Source organism: Protopterus annectens, chromosome 10.part0 (assembly GCF_019279795.1).
Source record: "Protopterus annectens isolate FY-2018-M chromosome 10.part0, PAN1.0, whole genome shotgun sequence".
Classification (NCBI taxonomy): domain Eukaryota; kingdom Metazoa; phylum Chordata; order Ceratodontiformes; family Protopteridae; genus Protopterus; species Protopterus annectens.
The window spans coordinates 973,348,959-973,365,094 of record NC_056744.1 but is presented as its reverse complement, the minus strand read 5'-3'; the positions used below and the strand labels follow the sequence as shown (position 1 = coordinate 973,365,094).

The 16,136-nt window shown below is 40.3% G+C and overlaps 1 protein-coding gene across 1 annotated transcript in view; it reads right to left on the bottom strand.

Moving 5' to 3' along the window:
- The window catches only part of KIAA1614 (KIAA1614 ortholog), an 873,679-nt gene extending 858,293 nt beyond the window's left edge, over positions 1–15,386 (bottom strand). Inside the window, exon 1 of the mRNA XM_044085741.1 lies at positions 15,149–15,386. Within this exon, the coding sequence (XP_043941676.1) occupies positions 15,149–15,204 (56 nt within the window). The 5' untranslated portion in view covers positions 15,205–15,386. The remainder of the gene's footprint in view (positions 1–15,148) is intronic.
- Positions 15,387–16,136: the final 750 nt, after the last annotated feature.

The window sequence follows — 16,136 nt, the reverse complement described above, 5'->3', positions numbered from 1 at the left end:
CAGTTACTAAGGCCGGCCCTGATAATTATAGGTTCATAGGTTCATACTAGGCTATCTGCCCGAGGGCATTTACAAGCCTAGCCCTTCGATTTGTGGCTTACGCCACCCCTTTAGTATGGGGAACTATACCCATTATTTTGCTGTGCCTCTGTCGAGCAGTGACACTGAGGTAATCCCTGGGGTATATCTGCGATCTCCCATCCATTGGTCAAGATTTCTCTTGAACAAGGCCAGCGAGGTGCTCTGCCTCACATGTACCGGGATTTTGTTCCACAGCATAGGGAGTCTTTGGGTGATGAATCTATCCCTCCAGCACGTCCTATTAATAGCCGTGTCAAGGTTTAAGTCTCCCGCCCTTGTGGCTCTGATGGATCTAGATTTTTTGAGGTGAAGCATATTCATCAAATCTGGGTTTGACATGGCCTTGTATGTTAGGCAAAGGTCACCTCTGAGCAAGCGGTGGCGACTGAATAGAGCTGGAGTTCTTTCAGTCGGGCAGCATAGGACAGATTTTGAGACCCTTTATCCTTTTGGTGAGGAACTTTTGTGGCCTCTCCAGCTGCTGCAAGTGTCGGGTCAGATACATTCCGAATGGGGCATTGTACTCAATCATTGGTCTGATGAGTGATGAGTAAAGGGAGACTATGACCTCCCTTGATCTAGATGAGAATCCCTTCATGATAAGGTGGGCAATGTAGAAGGTCTTCCTAACTACTTTAGCTACATGGGTGTCGAATGACAGACTACTATCAACCTGGGTCCCCAGGTCCCTGATAACTTCTTCTGTGCTCAGTGGATTGCCACCTATTTGGTAGCTAGGGGTAACCTTGTTTTTCCCGAAGGGTATGACTATGCATTTTTGGCATTTAACTTTAGGCCGTGGCTCTGGCACCAGTTATCCATTTCTGTGAGACCCTTCTGAAGGATATCTGTGTCAGATGTGTTTTCTACTATGGCCCAGTTTGCAGTCATCTGCAAACTTTGTCAGCCATAACCCTCCTGTGTTTGCTTGTACTTGGAAAAGTAGATGCCAAACAAGAGTGGGCCCAGGACTGAGCCCTGTGGGACACCACTTGTGACAGGCTTTGAGTCTGACATGGCGCCAGCAGCTCTGACCCTGTGGGTTCTGTCACTCAGCCAGTTTGCAACCCATCTTGTGATGTATGGGTTGACATTTAAGCTGATGAGTTTTTCAATGATACCCGAATGGGGTATTGTATCGAAGGCCTTAGCCAGATCGAGGTAGGCTGTATGGACTGCCTTTCCCTCATCAATGGCTTTGGTGACTGTTTGAAAAAGTCAACCAAGTTTAAAAGGCATGATCTGCCTTTGACAAAGCCAAACTGGGTTGGATCCAAAGTCTGCAAATTCCCTATGTCTTTATTTATGAGGTCCATTATGATCCTCTCCATGGCTTTGCAGATAAGGCTTGTCAAGCTAATGGGCGGTAATTTCCAGGGTCGGTGGAGGCACCGCCTTTGTGAAGTGGTACCACAGTTGCAGTGCGCCACTCCTGGTGCGTATCCAGAGGTAAGACTTTGATTAAACAGCTGTCCTAGCTGTGGGTTTAATTCCTCATTGAGTTCATGGAGCACACAGCCGGGGACACCATCAGGTCCCATGGATGCTGTGATTTTTGCTTTGGAGAGAGCAGTTCTCACTTGGGCTGGAGATGTTTGGGGGCTGCAATCGTTTGGTATAGATATCTCTCCTTTTGGGGAGGGAGAAGTTTGCACTGAACCTGTCAGCCAGTATGTTGGCAATGTCTGTAGGATCAGTAATCTTCACATCATTTTGAACTAGCTCTGAGCATATCTGGGAGTTTCCTCCCAGGATTCTAACATAGCTAAAGAAGGCCTTATGATTGTCTTTTGAGTCTTTAGCTATTTTTCTCTCGAAATTTGCTTTGGATGATTTTATGAGAGCTCTTAGTTTTTTACTTATAGTGATCAAGGGTGTCTTACCTTTTAAGGATTTTGCTCTATCTTGTAGTAGCTTCCTCCTTTTGTTGTAGAGTTTGTTTATGGCTGGGGTCCACCAGACTGGACGCTTGCCTTTGGTACAAAGAGTCTTTGTTTTGCTTGGGATTGCCTTATCCATGCAGTCCTGCAGGTGCTGGTAGAAGGCATTTGTAAGTGATTCAGCGGCTTGAGTACTGTTTTCCGCCGGCTCGGGGGCCTTAAAGGAGACCACACTAGTCTTTAGAAGTGTGAAGTCGGCTTTGGAGAAGTTTTTTACTGTGGTCTTATTTATTTCAGGTGGGGGTGGGATGAGGACCTCCAGCGAGATTAGTTTGTGGTCTGATCTCACCAGTGAGGGGTACACCTCCGGTGTTGAACATTGTGCTCCCATGTTAGTGATGATGAGATCAAGTATGTTATCTCCTCTTGTGGGGATGGTGACTAGTTGTTCCATGGCATTTGAGTTTATGAATTCCAGGAACTTTTGGGCTAGGGTGTTTGGGCTTGAGTAGTGTTCCCAGTCTATATTAGGGTAATTGAAGTCACCTAGTATGATGGTGTTTGGTGATACATTTATCCCCTCTAGTGTTTTCAGGAAGGCCATGTGAGGTTCCTGAGTTTGTGAGGGTGGCCTGTAACATGCTACAATTTGCAGAGCAGTCTTGCCTATGGTTAATTGCACCTGGATGGTCTCCGATGCATCGTACGTTGCCACGAGTCTTGAGGTGTGGGTGTCCTTGATGAATATGGATACCCCTCCTTTCTTGGTATTGTCCAGATTTTGGAGCCGGAACGCATGATATGAGGTAAAACCTGATAGCGCTGGGGTGCTCTCAGGAGCCTTGAACCAGGTTTCTGTCACAGCACAGGCATCGATGTTCTCCATACTGAGAAGGGCCTCGAGTGCGTGCATTTTGAGATTTAGACTTCTGGCATTGAGCAGCATTACCCTTAGTTTTTTTCCTTTTTTGTGTTCTAGGGTGGTAGGTTTAGAATTTGAGCCTTGCCTAAAAAAGGCACTATGGGGGTGGCAAGAGCCTTTGCCAATATCCGGAATCCCAGGGGTGACAGGTGCAAGCGGGCCCTTGGGAAGCAGCGTGGCTTGTCCAGCATGTCATCCCAGGCAGACAGACACTGGATCCCCTTTGAATGACACCAGTGTTTAAGCCAATTGTTAAAGCTGATCATCTTATCTCTGTATTGTGGCATCATTCTTGGTGAAGGTAGGATACTGCTCAAGGTCAGGGTCATACCTGTCTGAGCTACATAATCAGAGAGCTCCTCAATGTCTCTTTTCATGTAGTCCAAGGAGGTACGTCTCAGGTCGTTTACACCAGCGTGGACAATGACTGAATCATATTTATACCTGCTGTTGAGAGACCTGAGTGCTTGCGTTATGTGGCGGATTCTAGCGCCCGACAGGCAGCTTACTGTGACCTTCTCCTTACTCAGTCTGGTGAGCGGGACGTCAGTGTGTCTGACTATGGAGTCACCAATGACTAGTGTGTCTGGCATTGTGTTTGGCCTTAAGGGCTGTGACTGTTTGACACTCTGACTGTGAGGTCTATGTGTTGCAGGTGTTGTGTTCTGAGGTGGTGGTTGTTTGGGTGTGGTTGTTATGGTGTTTTACTGCTTGTCTTTACTGTTATTTATTTTAAGTTAGGAAAATTGGCAAGAAAGATTAAAACTGATGAAAAAAGTAAAAAAAAATGCAAACAAAAAGAAAGTCCCACACCTCCTAAATAAACAATATAGAGGCAAGTAGAATCAGAGTTAGTAATTTGGCAGAATATGAGAATCTGAAAATAATATGCTAAAATGAAAATGGACTGACTGATTCCATCAAGCATTCAAGGAGCCTGAGATTTCTTAGGAAAATGCAACTACATATTGTCGCATTGCAGAAGACACACAGAGATCATGTCTCATACAGTAAAACAGCTAAAATGGGTTTAGCAAAAGACATTATGTGAGACATTTGGGAGAAAGATGTAGGGGACATAGCTCTCAACTGTCAAGATTTTTACAGAATATCCAGCTTTCTGCCTAATATTTTGGCCTGTTCCTCATAAAATTTGTGGTTTTGTGGCTAATCTCTGAGATGATCTGAGGACTGAAGTCACTAAATAATGAGATACATTTGAGTTTCAGACTTCAAAACCTTCGGAAAATGCATAATAAAATAAGCCCTGTTACTCTAGCAACTTTCTAAGTTTATAAAAGCAATATTTAAAATATGTCCCTATTTTTGGGCCTTTATCCCCCATTTTGTTGGGCTTTGTCCAGATTTCTTGCATTAAGAGGTTGAGAGGTAAGGTAGGGGAAGTAATAACCCTCACATCAAGGGAGAAACGTACAGATATAAAAATGAATAAATAGATAAGGAGGCTAAAATGTTTTTTGGCGGAGGATTTTGCAGGATTAAAGATTTACAACAGTGAATGTGCATATTCACCCTCAAAGGATTACGCAAAACTAAGGACAATTCTTAGTGAAGTAATCTCCTTTCATCAAAAATACTACATGTAGGATGGGTTTGAAATATTTCAACAAAAAGAACTGACAGGAGTGCAAGGCAAAATATAGCTACAGTAGTTAAGAGGTTTCCAAATGGTAATACTAGAGTAGTTGGGCTGATGGATGTGGCTAATTTAATAATTACCTCTACAGAGACTACAAGGTGGTGACCAAAATCCAGATCTCCATCCCCAGACCGGCTGACACAACTGGCCACTTACAAGACTCATGGTGTCAGTTACACATAGTCAGTAAACCAACAGTGGACATAGTTACTAAAGTATATAGAAGTACCTGCAGCACACTGCATCCACAGTCCACTGAAAGTAGGTTGAGGCATGTCGTAAGCCAACAGCTCACTCCTCTGTTTATCCCTCAGTGCCCAGTGTGCTCTGTTTCTCGTGTTAACTTTCTGAAAACTATTTCATTACATCCTTCACTTGACACCAGCATCTACCCAAAACCCTACTGTTCCTCCTACACTGCTGCCCACTACCCTTTATTCTACCTCAAAAAGTACCACTCAGTAAATAAAAAAACTAAACATGCTGGCAAAAAGATAATCTTATAGTCTTCATCACAGGTTTCTAAGAACCCGTAATCCCTTTCACTTTCTGAAATACTCCGCCAGATGGTTGCTGTCTTCCTTGACATTCATACATTACCTGCCCTTTGGGACAATGACCTACACTTGCAGCACATTGCAGTTACTTCCATTCACCTGCACCCACTGTCGTTTCATCAGTTGCATGCTGCTGTGAGTCTTGCACATGTCTGATGTATTTTGGTGGGTTTAGGGATAGCCTCCTCCCTGTATTCACACAAGAACAAGGATCACAAACTTGTAGCCCTCAGGCCCCAATCAGCCCTCAAACTGCTATGCCTCTGGGTGAAGTGATCTACTATACTACATTCCTAGCTGCACTGACTACTTTTTATTATGGAGACTGCAGCCATCAGCTGTGTTTGCTAGCACTCATTCAGTCTTGACTGGCATTTGAGTGTGAAACCTTTGCAGAATAAAATTTACATTTTACTATGTGAAACATCAAACATACATACAGGAACATACTTATATTGTGAGTGAGTTTAAAACAGTGTCATTACCATTAGCAATTTTAGGTCATATGGTTCAGGAAATGCATTCATCTAATGCAGAATATAGTCAGCTGGGTATACAACTGAGATTCCATACACAGTACCTGAAACTAACATTTTTGGAGACTTTATGTAAGGAAAAATTATTGCAACCGTTAAATGATATGTTGAGTAAAGTGAGGGCTATTGCTGAAGGCTGGGAAGAATTCAGACTAAAATATAAGTGGGAAATATTGATTGGTCAAAATAGGAAATGGATAACAGAAAATATATACATTACTATTTCAACAAATGAATGAGCTTAAAATAAAAATTTGAGCTAAGTGAAAGAGAACTAGAAATCATCAGACAATGAAAGAAGAAACTAGGAAAATATTTGCATGGCTTAAGTGACTTTGGGAAAGTGCCTTTAACAATGGGGTTTTGATAATGCACCTAGATCCCGTAAGCATTTAGATCAAAGATTAAAACATCAGGGAGTTTACAGGGGAAATGAGACAGTAAAGAACACATAAGCTGAAGTCTTAACAAGAAGGCCAAAAACATTGTTCAACTTGTTAAGGGAATTTATGAGGAAGATGTCCGCCAGAGGACTTGTGTCAGAAGGCTGTACTGCAGAACATACAGAGTCACATCTAGAGGGTTATTTACTAATTTTGCAAAATGAACAAGCAGGTGGACTGCTAGTACCTATAGCTGCAGAGGAAGTCAAAGTCCAACTAAATATGCAACAGTCTGCAATGTCCCCAAGGGATGACAGCATTCCAATAGAACTGTGGAAATTAGGCGGTGAAAAATTAATAGAAAATGATCTTAAAAAGCAGCAACAGTATTTGTCATCCCAAAAAAAGGGAAACCATTGTACATACAAATTTCAGTTTTAACAGTGATTACAAATAAATGTTTATAGGAATATTGGTCACGAAGATGGCAGAGTTACTACTGGATTTGATTGATCCTGATCAGTGCGGTTCTGTGGGAGGTAGACAGACATATGGCAATATAATTAAAACAACCACAAGCACAATGAAAGAGAACGTGTTGTTAGTGCTAAGTATGGATGCAGAAAGGCTTCCAATAAGGTTTGTATATCCTGATGTAAGTAATGAGAAAATATGGATTTACAGAAAAATTATATGGATTAAACTGTAGATATTCACAAACATTCCTCAGCAAAAACTATAAAAGTAGGGTAGACAAAGAGCTATATGATTTCTTCTACCTGTTCAGATGAACAGATCGTCACAACTTCTTTTTTTCCCTTTATTTAGATTGATTTCACAAATTATAGCATCCTAGATTCAAGATTATAATTTGCTAAAATATCCAACTGAAATAATTCTGATTGCTGATAATATAGTACTTTACTTAACTAAACCATAGCAAGATGTTCCAGTGCTGTTTCGGATAGTGAGAAAACTTCTTTTCATGTTGGGTTACAAAATAAATAAAACCAAACAAAAGCATTAGCATGCAGTTACCCTCCATTCTTTCAGTAGCCAATTCTGTATCCTAGTCAATGAGTGAGTAATAGAAGACATGAAAGAGGAATATTTTAGAAAAGCTTAAAAATGGAAGCATGCAATAATGGACCAGGACCATAAGGTATAGTATATTAAGATACTTCAGTTCCACTGATAACTTTATTGAAAATCTCAATGGTAACAAAAGTAAAAAACATCCAGGAATTTATATGAGAGGGAAACCTTGCAGAAGTACCTTGAGGAAGACAATAATGACTATACTTCTCAAATTTTCAGAATTTCGTTAAAGATTGACGTCACTAAATAATGACAAACTAATGGCAAACACTTGAGTTTCGGACTTCATATCCTTCAGAAAATTCACAGTGATGACTCCATTGTTTCTAGAGGCTTTTTGGTGCATCCAGATAAATCCACTGATAAATAAAGTGCCTGAAAAGACTGCTTTGCACTGTATTTCATATATTTGTTTTTTCTGTTAAATTGTGCTACTTTTGAAGAAGATTTTTTAAAATCTGTTTTAGCTCTTATTGCTGATATATTCCGAGTGTTTCTTGTGCTGCATCCAGACCCAGACAGAACTGTATATTTACTACTGAGTACTGACCTGCACTTTACCTCAAGATCTGTTAGTGCTGTATCACTAATCTGTGTATTAACTACCGTGATCTCATTCTTCAATTGAAATTTTCAGTGCACTGAACTCTTGCTACAGTCATTTTTGTAGATTCCCTGCACTTTGTGTTTGGCTTTAATTTATTTATTATTTACTGACATTTGTTAACTAGGAAAGTTTGAATGGGTAACAAATACCCATTTTCAGTGGAGGTACTGGGAGAAAAGCTCCAGACAGTTAAATAACATCAAATAAAACACTAGTAGAAATGTAATTAAAAACCATACATACATAGGATACAATAAAGAATAAGGAGATACCAGAGATGTAAAAATAAAAGAATGATAATCAGATATTACATTGTTTAATTTGTTAATTAAACTAAAACCAGAGTTAACTAGAGCCAAATAAAATCACCACACAGCACACAAATGAAGTAGATTAAGTGCTTTCACTCTATTTACTTGTAGAACTTCAGAATAAAACACTATATATATATATATATGAATCAGTTTTGAATAATTTAACAATGACATCACATTCTCAAAAGCCACTAACATTTCATCACCATAATTAATGTGTTAAACATTTAAATTGATTAAAAAACATAATTGTTGTGGTTTTTAATCTATTTCAATATTTAACACATTAATTATGGTGATGAAATTATTTAAAATTTGTTCGTATGTATTGTGTTTTATTCTGAAGAAGTTCTACAAGTAAATAGAACGAAAGTCCTCACTCTACTTCCTTTGTGTGCTGTGTGGTGATTTTAATCGGCTCGGTTAACTCTGGTTTTAGTTTTATTTTCCAAAGCTTTTGCTATTTTGAGTTTTGTCTTTTGTTATTGTTTAATTTGTTGTTTCTGTACTCTAGGTGGCCCCAGTCAGTGTTTTTACATTTGAAAGTCTTTGGTCTCCTCCCTAGTGCCAGTATAAAGGGGGCAGGTCACTTCTGAGCTGGGATACACTGTTAGAAACCACCAAGTACCTGCTTCCTGTTGGCCAGGCAGCTAGCTTAGTTGTTTAAACTTTGTTTCTGCCTGTATAAAGTCATTGCTTTTGTACAACACTGCTTATTGCGTAGCAGCAGCAGTTAGCAGTGCCCTGTGTGGATGCAGATACCTAGAACTGAGATGTTTTCTTTACAACTACCTGTCTAATTTCCTAAATCCCTAGCTGTGCACTGAACAGCAAGTTTCCATTGCTGAGAAGCACCCAACCCTTGAGCTTGCCCCAGGCAATTTTAAGCAGTCTTGTTAGTAATCTACAGTCCTAAAGCAACCAAGCTAGTTAGTTGTGAACCTAACCTGTATCATCCCCCTGTAAAATAAGCTACTAGGAACCAAAGCCATGGAAATATACTTCCCTGCTACTTCCGCAGCTGGCCTGGTGGACATGAGCATCCTGAGGCAATGCAGCAGTTGCCTTGAGAACAGTGACAACCACCTATTCCTCAAACATACAAATAAGGTATGTGAAAGATGTAGTTATACAATGTCATTGTAGGAAAGGCTCTCACCTTCAAGCACCTACACTACCAAACAGGTTGTCAGTAACACACATGACACCCACCTCCCATAGTACAGACCAGTTACATAGACCCACATATGATGAGGCTGTTAAAGGTAATCTCCACAAACCACAAAGACCTCCCAGACACTGTATACACACACACACACACACACACACACACACACACACACACACACACACACACACACACACACACACACACACACAAAAAAAACCCCTCAGCAACCTCAGGAGGACTCCACAAAAACAATACCCAAAAAGGCACACACTGCTTCAACCCATGGTGTCTCAACCTTTAATCCCATAAAGCATACTACTACTCAAGCCAGTATTATGGGTTTAGGAGACTCCACTTACCAGGGTAAACAAAGACAAAGTCACGGTCAGCTGCATCTCAGGAGCCAGGCTCTGCTCATATCACATGCACTCATGTCACTTAATTCCCAGTACAAGTATGACTCAGTTATAGTTCACATGGGTGTTAACGATTTGATACGTACCTCCCAAGAGTATATAAAGAGAGGCATGGCTGAACTCTCAGATTGTGTAACCAAGGCTGGTATGAACCTAGCATTGAGAAGCATTCTACCTTTTCTTAGGATGATGCAACAATATGAACAGAAAATAATTGGCTTCAACATTTGGCTTAATGAATAGTGTCAGTCGAAGGGCATACAATATTTTTCCGCATGGGAGGACATGGACAAGAGACTTTGCTGCTTTGTCATGGATGGTCTGCTCACTACCCTCCCTGGGATTTTGAATATTGGCTAAAAACCTTTTTCGCCCCATATGCCTTTTTTAGGCATTGCCAGTCATACAAATGTTCCAACATAGTTGTACCAAACCAGAAAAATCTGAAGGTATTATTGTTCAATGCCAGGAATCTGAACAAGAAACTCCACTCACTCCTAGCAGGTTCTCCTCACCTTGGAGAATGGAGACATCTGTGCAGTCACTAAGACATGGTTTAAAGCCATAGGCAGCACCCAGGCAGTGCATTGTTACAATACCTCCTACACATTTACTCCAGCTACTGCACAGGAAGGGACCAAAGGAGGAAATGTTTCTATATACATGAAAAATAAGCACACCTCATGGATGGTCCATCAGCATGATGGAATCGAGCTTCTCCATGTCCAAATCACTACCATACCATATCCTTAGATCCCCCTCAATAATCCAGGCAAACCCAACACTTACTTAAAGGCGCCCGACACACTCCCCATCCAACCTAACACCATATTCATGAGTGACTTCAACTAACCCAGTAAACACTGGGAAGCATACCACTACTGTACTTTGTAAAGGCCAGCACCATGTACCAGCTATCATATACTCAACAGGGGCTCAAGTATCTTTGACCTGGTCCTTAAAAACATGACAGAATGTTTCACTCCCCCACCCACTGAAATGTCTTCACCAGTCAGGTCAGACCATAAAGTTGTCTCTTTTGAAGTAAATGTAAAACCAGGCACACCTGGAAACCCTAGAACTTTTAATAATTACTCCAAGGCAAAATTCCCACTACTAAGTGACACCCTAAGTATACTAACCCTGAGAATACTGCTGACATTGCAGAAACCCTGTTCAACCATATCAACAGCTGTATAGAAACTTCTGTACCTACCCAAAATAAGTGCAGGGCCAGTGCAGAAAACAAGCCATCCTGGAAAATTTCAACATTAATAGGCTATATAAAGGTTGAAATTCATGACAAAAACTAAGAGGGCAAACACCCAGAAAGGTAAAAGCTTCCTCATCAGCCTAAACAAATAACTCAGGGGGATTAATAAAGTCCACAAAAGCCACATTTGATGGAAAAAATAGCCGCCCAGGTCAAGGACAGCCACAAGGCTTTTTTCAGCTATGCTCAAAACTTCAAAGACAAAACACAGTAATGTACCAGATCAATTGTAAATTATGCCACCTACTTGGAACTAGAAGATATAGCTAATCTGATTTGCACAATTTTGCTCAGACTTTACCCCCCTTCCCCTGGATATTCCTTAGAAAATTCCAACATCCATCTCACCCCAAACCATCACTAGTGAGCACGTGCTAAGGGCACTCTCCAAAGCCAAGAACATTGCATAGATTTCCCTGGCAATATCCCTGTATGCCTCCTTAATAGCATGAAACATGAACTATGACTCCCTCTAGAATCTCTATTCAACCACAGCATCCAAATGGCCTTTGTGGGTAATGAATGGAGGACTTTAACAGTCATGCCACTTCACAAGAGCACCCATCCATGGCCCTAGGAAACTGCTGGGCCATTAGCCAGACAAGCCTGCTTTGCAAGGCTATGAAGAGGATAATCACGTATATTATAAATGGTGACATAGGTAACCTACAAACTACAAACACTGGATCCTAGTCAGTTTAGATCTATCTAGGGCAGGTCTTGCTTGCTTAACCTGGTGGACTTCTTTGAGAAGATTACCAAGTGATTAATAAGGGCAAATCAGTACATTCTGCCAAAGTATTTGATAGAATACCCAACTTAGGCATTGTTAATGTTGTTGTTGTTGTATCTTTCGGCTTTTCCTGGTTAGGGGTCGCCACAGCGGAACTCCGGTCCGCTAATGATTGGTAGTAGATTTTTACATACCAACTTGCCAGGCCTGATGCACAACCTTCAACAAAGGTACGCCCATTCACGCATGTCTCCACACAGAAGACGCTTTTGCTGAGAATCGAACAGGACAACGTTTTACTGTGAGGCGACAACGCTACTGCAGTAAGACGTTGTCCTGTTCGATTCTCAGCTAAAGCATCTTCTGTGTGGAGACATGCGTAATTAGGTACTAACCCATATGTGCCCCATTGGATAGCCAGCTGGCCCACTGATAGGACCCAAGAAGTTAGAATAGGGAAATCTACCTCCACAAAAAGGCTGGTTACTTGTGGCATCCCCAGGGCTCAGTGCTGGGACCACTGCTGTTCTGCATCTACTTCTCTGAAGTTAAGTCAAATGTCAAGGGCCCTTGGCTGACCAAGTTTGCAGATGATTGCAAATTGGGAACAGTTATCAAGTTCCCCAAGGAACCAGTATTGAAGACAGTGAATGATCACTGGGGTTTTCTACAGGAGTGAACAAGCAAGACTTGAGTTGAAGGACTTGATTTTGGAGATGTATTCAACCTTTGAGCCTAATCAAGCTACTAATCCAAGCCCAAAATGGCACCCACTGAATTAACTATTCAGAGCACCTGAGGGCACCCCTTCAAAGACTGAACCTGTTTAAGGGGAAAGGAAGCATTTCAGAAACTGCAGAAAAGTTAAATATAATACCTACAACTGAAGATTCTATGAACTGCACAAAGGTTAAATATGACACCGAAAATCAAGTATCTGTACTAAGTTGAATGCTACTGAGTGGTGGAACACAGTAGTGTCACGTTGTGGAAGTCTATAATGCGATAGCTGAGACTAGAACCAAACCACAACATACTCCATTAAATGAAACATTGCTTTGAATTTAAATGGATCTGTGCTTGTTCCTCACATCTCCTTCCACATACTTATCACTCCTCCACCTACTCACTCTTACCAGACAGTCTTCTCCTAGTTCAGGGCACCCTGTTATTTCCAAGTCATACTTGCTCCCCTTTGCTTTTTGATTTATTCAGTCCTTCATATCCCCTTTTCACCCCCAGTCCTCTACTATCAAATTTTTTTTTTACTACAAGACACATGAATATCTGGGCCATACTTCTCCGTTTTTCCACACCACTGTATAATTTATAAACCTTATAACATATACTGTGAATCTGATCTTAAATGGTACTAAGTACTTTATAGTCTGTATTAATGTTTACTGGATGCATGGTATGCAGTGATTACACTCTGATATCTGGGAAAAGACAAATCAGTTAAGCAGTACCATAGCTCCAGACCCAATCATAATAAATGTTCAGCATCCCCTGTATAACTTGCTAAGATCAGGTCTTGCGCTAGGCAGTCATATCTGCTAATATTGGCCAGTAAATGGCAGCGGCAATTTTTTTCTCCCTGCTGTCTGTGACGGTAACAAGTTCCTGACTTCCTCTTATTAACTTAGAAAGTTGATAAACTAGCAGGATTTGTGTTTGCCTGCATTTTTGGAAGGATACAAAGTCTGAAACTCAAATGCATGTCATTATTTAGTGACTTCACTCCTCAGTGATTTGTCAGAAAACCACATATTTTATGAGGAACAGACCAAAATCTGGACTTTGTGCAAAAATCTGGACAGTTGAGAGGCTTGGAAGATGAGTGTAAAAGTAAGAGACCGAGTTACCCTGTCTTTCTGACAGTGTTCACTAAGTGCTTTACAGCTTTGAAAGCCAGCAAAACACTTAGCATTTTTTTTCTGTAAGCAATACCTAAACCTCCATGCACTACAAAGAATTATGATCACGACACTTAATTACGTGTTTCAGTATGGATGCCAATATTCACCTAATGACTATAAAAGCAAAAAAAAAGTGTTTCTCCATACAAAGGCTTCTTCTACATTTTCAAAGGATATGCGGGTGTTGGGGGAGGCAGTACAGCATCCTTGTGCCTACTGACAAATATATCTGCAAACAAATGTAAACATAAACAAGTCCATACCCTCATTGTGCTCATTTACCATGCAAACTGCAAGACACAGCATAGTAGATTTATGCAACATGTTGTAATGTAAATAAGCCATTACAGGCACTAGTAAAAATGAATACAGATTTTATTGTCAGAAGGATATATGTAACACATCAGAATAGCTCTAGTCCTGAAAAAGGTACTGCATACATATTTTTAATGTATTCATTTGTTAACTGGTTGACTGAACTAGTTTATCTCATTCACTTTTCATCCAAGCCTTGGATCACAAGGAAAGTGTAGCATATTAGAACAGTTTAGAGTATTTATCGAACTGCATGTTTTCTGGAAGGAAGACAGAGGACTGGGAGAAAAACAGTGGGGACAAAGAGAGAGAATATGTGAACTCCACAGATACAGTGACCACAACAAATCAATTACTCTAATTTAGACTGTAACGCAGTGCCTCCATTGGGATCTGTTTCTCTCAGATAATCCAAAAGGATGAAGAGTTAGTATCCTTGTTTTTTTTTTGTTTTTTTTTACCATGTACTCATATAGGGCAGGGATGATTTTGTATCCTATAATTCCTCAACATTTGCCCTGCAGTCACTAAACAAATGAGACATTCCCTTCATTGAATCCTGTGCTATCAGTGCCAAGACACCAAAAATGGGCCACTAACAACATCTACCTACATTTGCCTGCCAGTCACCAAGCAGATAGACATATCCTAGCACGATACATTTTCAGGTATCTTATTACAAATAATTATGAACTATTCAAAAAAATGTTGCATTCTACTATTTAATATAATGTTATTTAATTGTACCAAGGCATTAACTTTCCTTACTTGCCCTAAATACCTCTCAGCTGTCCCTGATTTTCAGGGATGTTCCTGATTTTGACTCAAATTTTAGCTCTGTCCCTCTTAATCCCTTTTAGCACTGGTGTCTTTTGGACACTGAAGAATTACTTTACTTCAAAAAATGTATATTAATTCACATTCTGTAACTCTGTTAATGCCTTAAGTTAATAGAACTAATGTTTTAAAAGTGTCCCTGATTTTTTTCTGGATTTGTCCGTGATTCTGTTGAGATTTGTCCCTGATTGGTTGAGAGCTAAAACTACTTCTAAGCATTTTTGTATTAATCTTACCAGCCTTCCAACAATAAAAACTATATTGTACTGGGTGAAAAAGACACTGACGACTTTCAAAACAGAATGTTTTTTTTCTAACCAGATGTTTACTTTTATAATATTAAGCACACTGTCTAAAATATAAGTAATTAAAAATGTAAATGATGCACGCAGCAAGAAAAGGAAGAGCAGTCAACAAAGTAAAAGATGAAGTTGCCTTTAACTTACAACAGGGACATCTGTAAGGCCTTGTCTTCACCCCTTCCCACTGCAGTCTGATTCATCGAATTCCAGTACCACTGACTGCCATCACCAGATCATTTCAGCTTTTGACTATGCAGACATCAACTGCCCTGAAAGGAAACTTCATGGAGCTAGTTTATGGACGGCTGCAGTACTGTTCTGCTCTTGTTTTGAAAGAAAAGCATGACTCTCTGGCTGTAATCTCCTCCCCTCTACAGTCTCCTTCTTTCTCTTTCTCCCTCCCTCCCTCTTTCCCCTTCGTTCTCCAGCTGTGGTTGGTCTGAGACTGCAGCTGCAGAGATTCTGTGATTATTCAAACCACATACCAAGAGCAACCAACCAAGGAAAAAATCCTCTATATAAACAGCTGACTATGAAAGGTGAGGGACATGTCAGAAATGCTGCCTACCCCCACTCCACGCCATAATGTAACAGTAACCATGGAGACTGGTCCAAGCATCTGAAACAGACAGATATGTAGATTGGTTTGTCTGGGGGGCAGACTTCCTGAAGGAGGATGGGTCCTGTAATTCAACACCTGAAATTTGATTGAGAAAAAAAAAAAAAAAAACAGCAGTACTGGTTTAGAATTGGAAGAACTAAAGGAAGTTCAGGATTTGTGGTTGTGATTGCATCTCAGGAATTTCCTTTCTTGTTACAGATTGAAAATTAAACCTTTGCAGAGAGGTATAATGTTAAAGAAAAATATGCTGGGAAAAAAATAATTGTATTTATTTATTTATTTATTTACCTTCATCTGTCATAAAATTCTCCATAATGTCTGTCCTAAAAAGATTCTTGCTTTCCCAAGTTCGCTTTCTGTTATGCTTGGCCAGTTTCCCCACACAGAATGATTGCAGAGGAATATGCTTCTTTTCTGGGTATAGGCTACAAAAAGTACTTTTGTGTTTCAGCTTTGTGAATGCTGCTAGCTTCCATTTCTGTATACATTTATCATAAAGTTAACGATGTG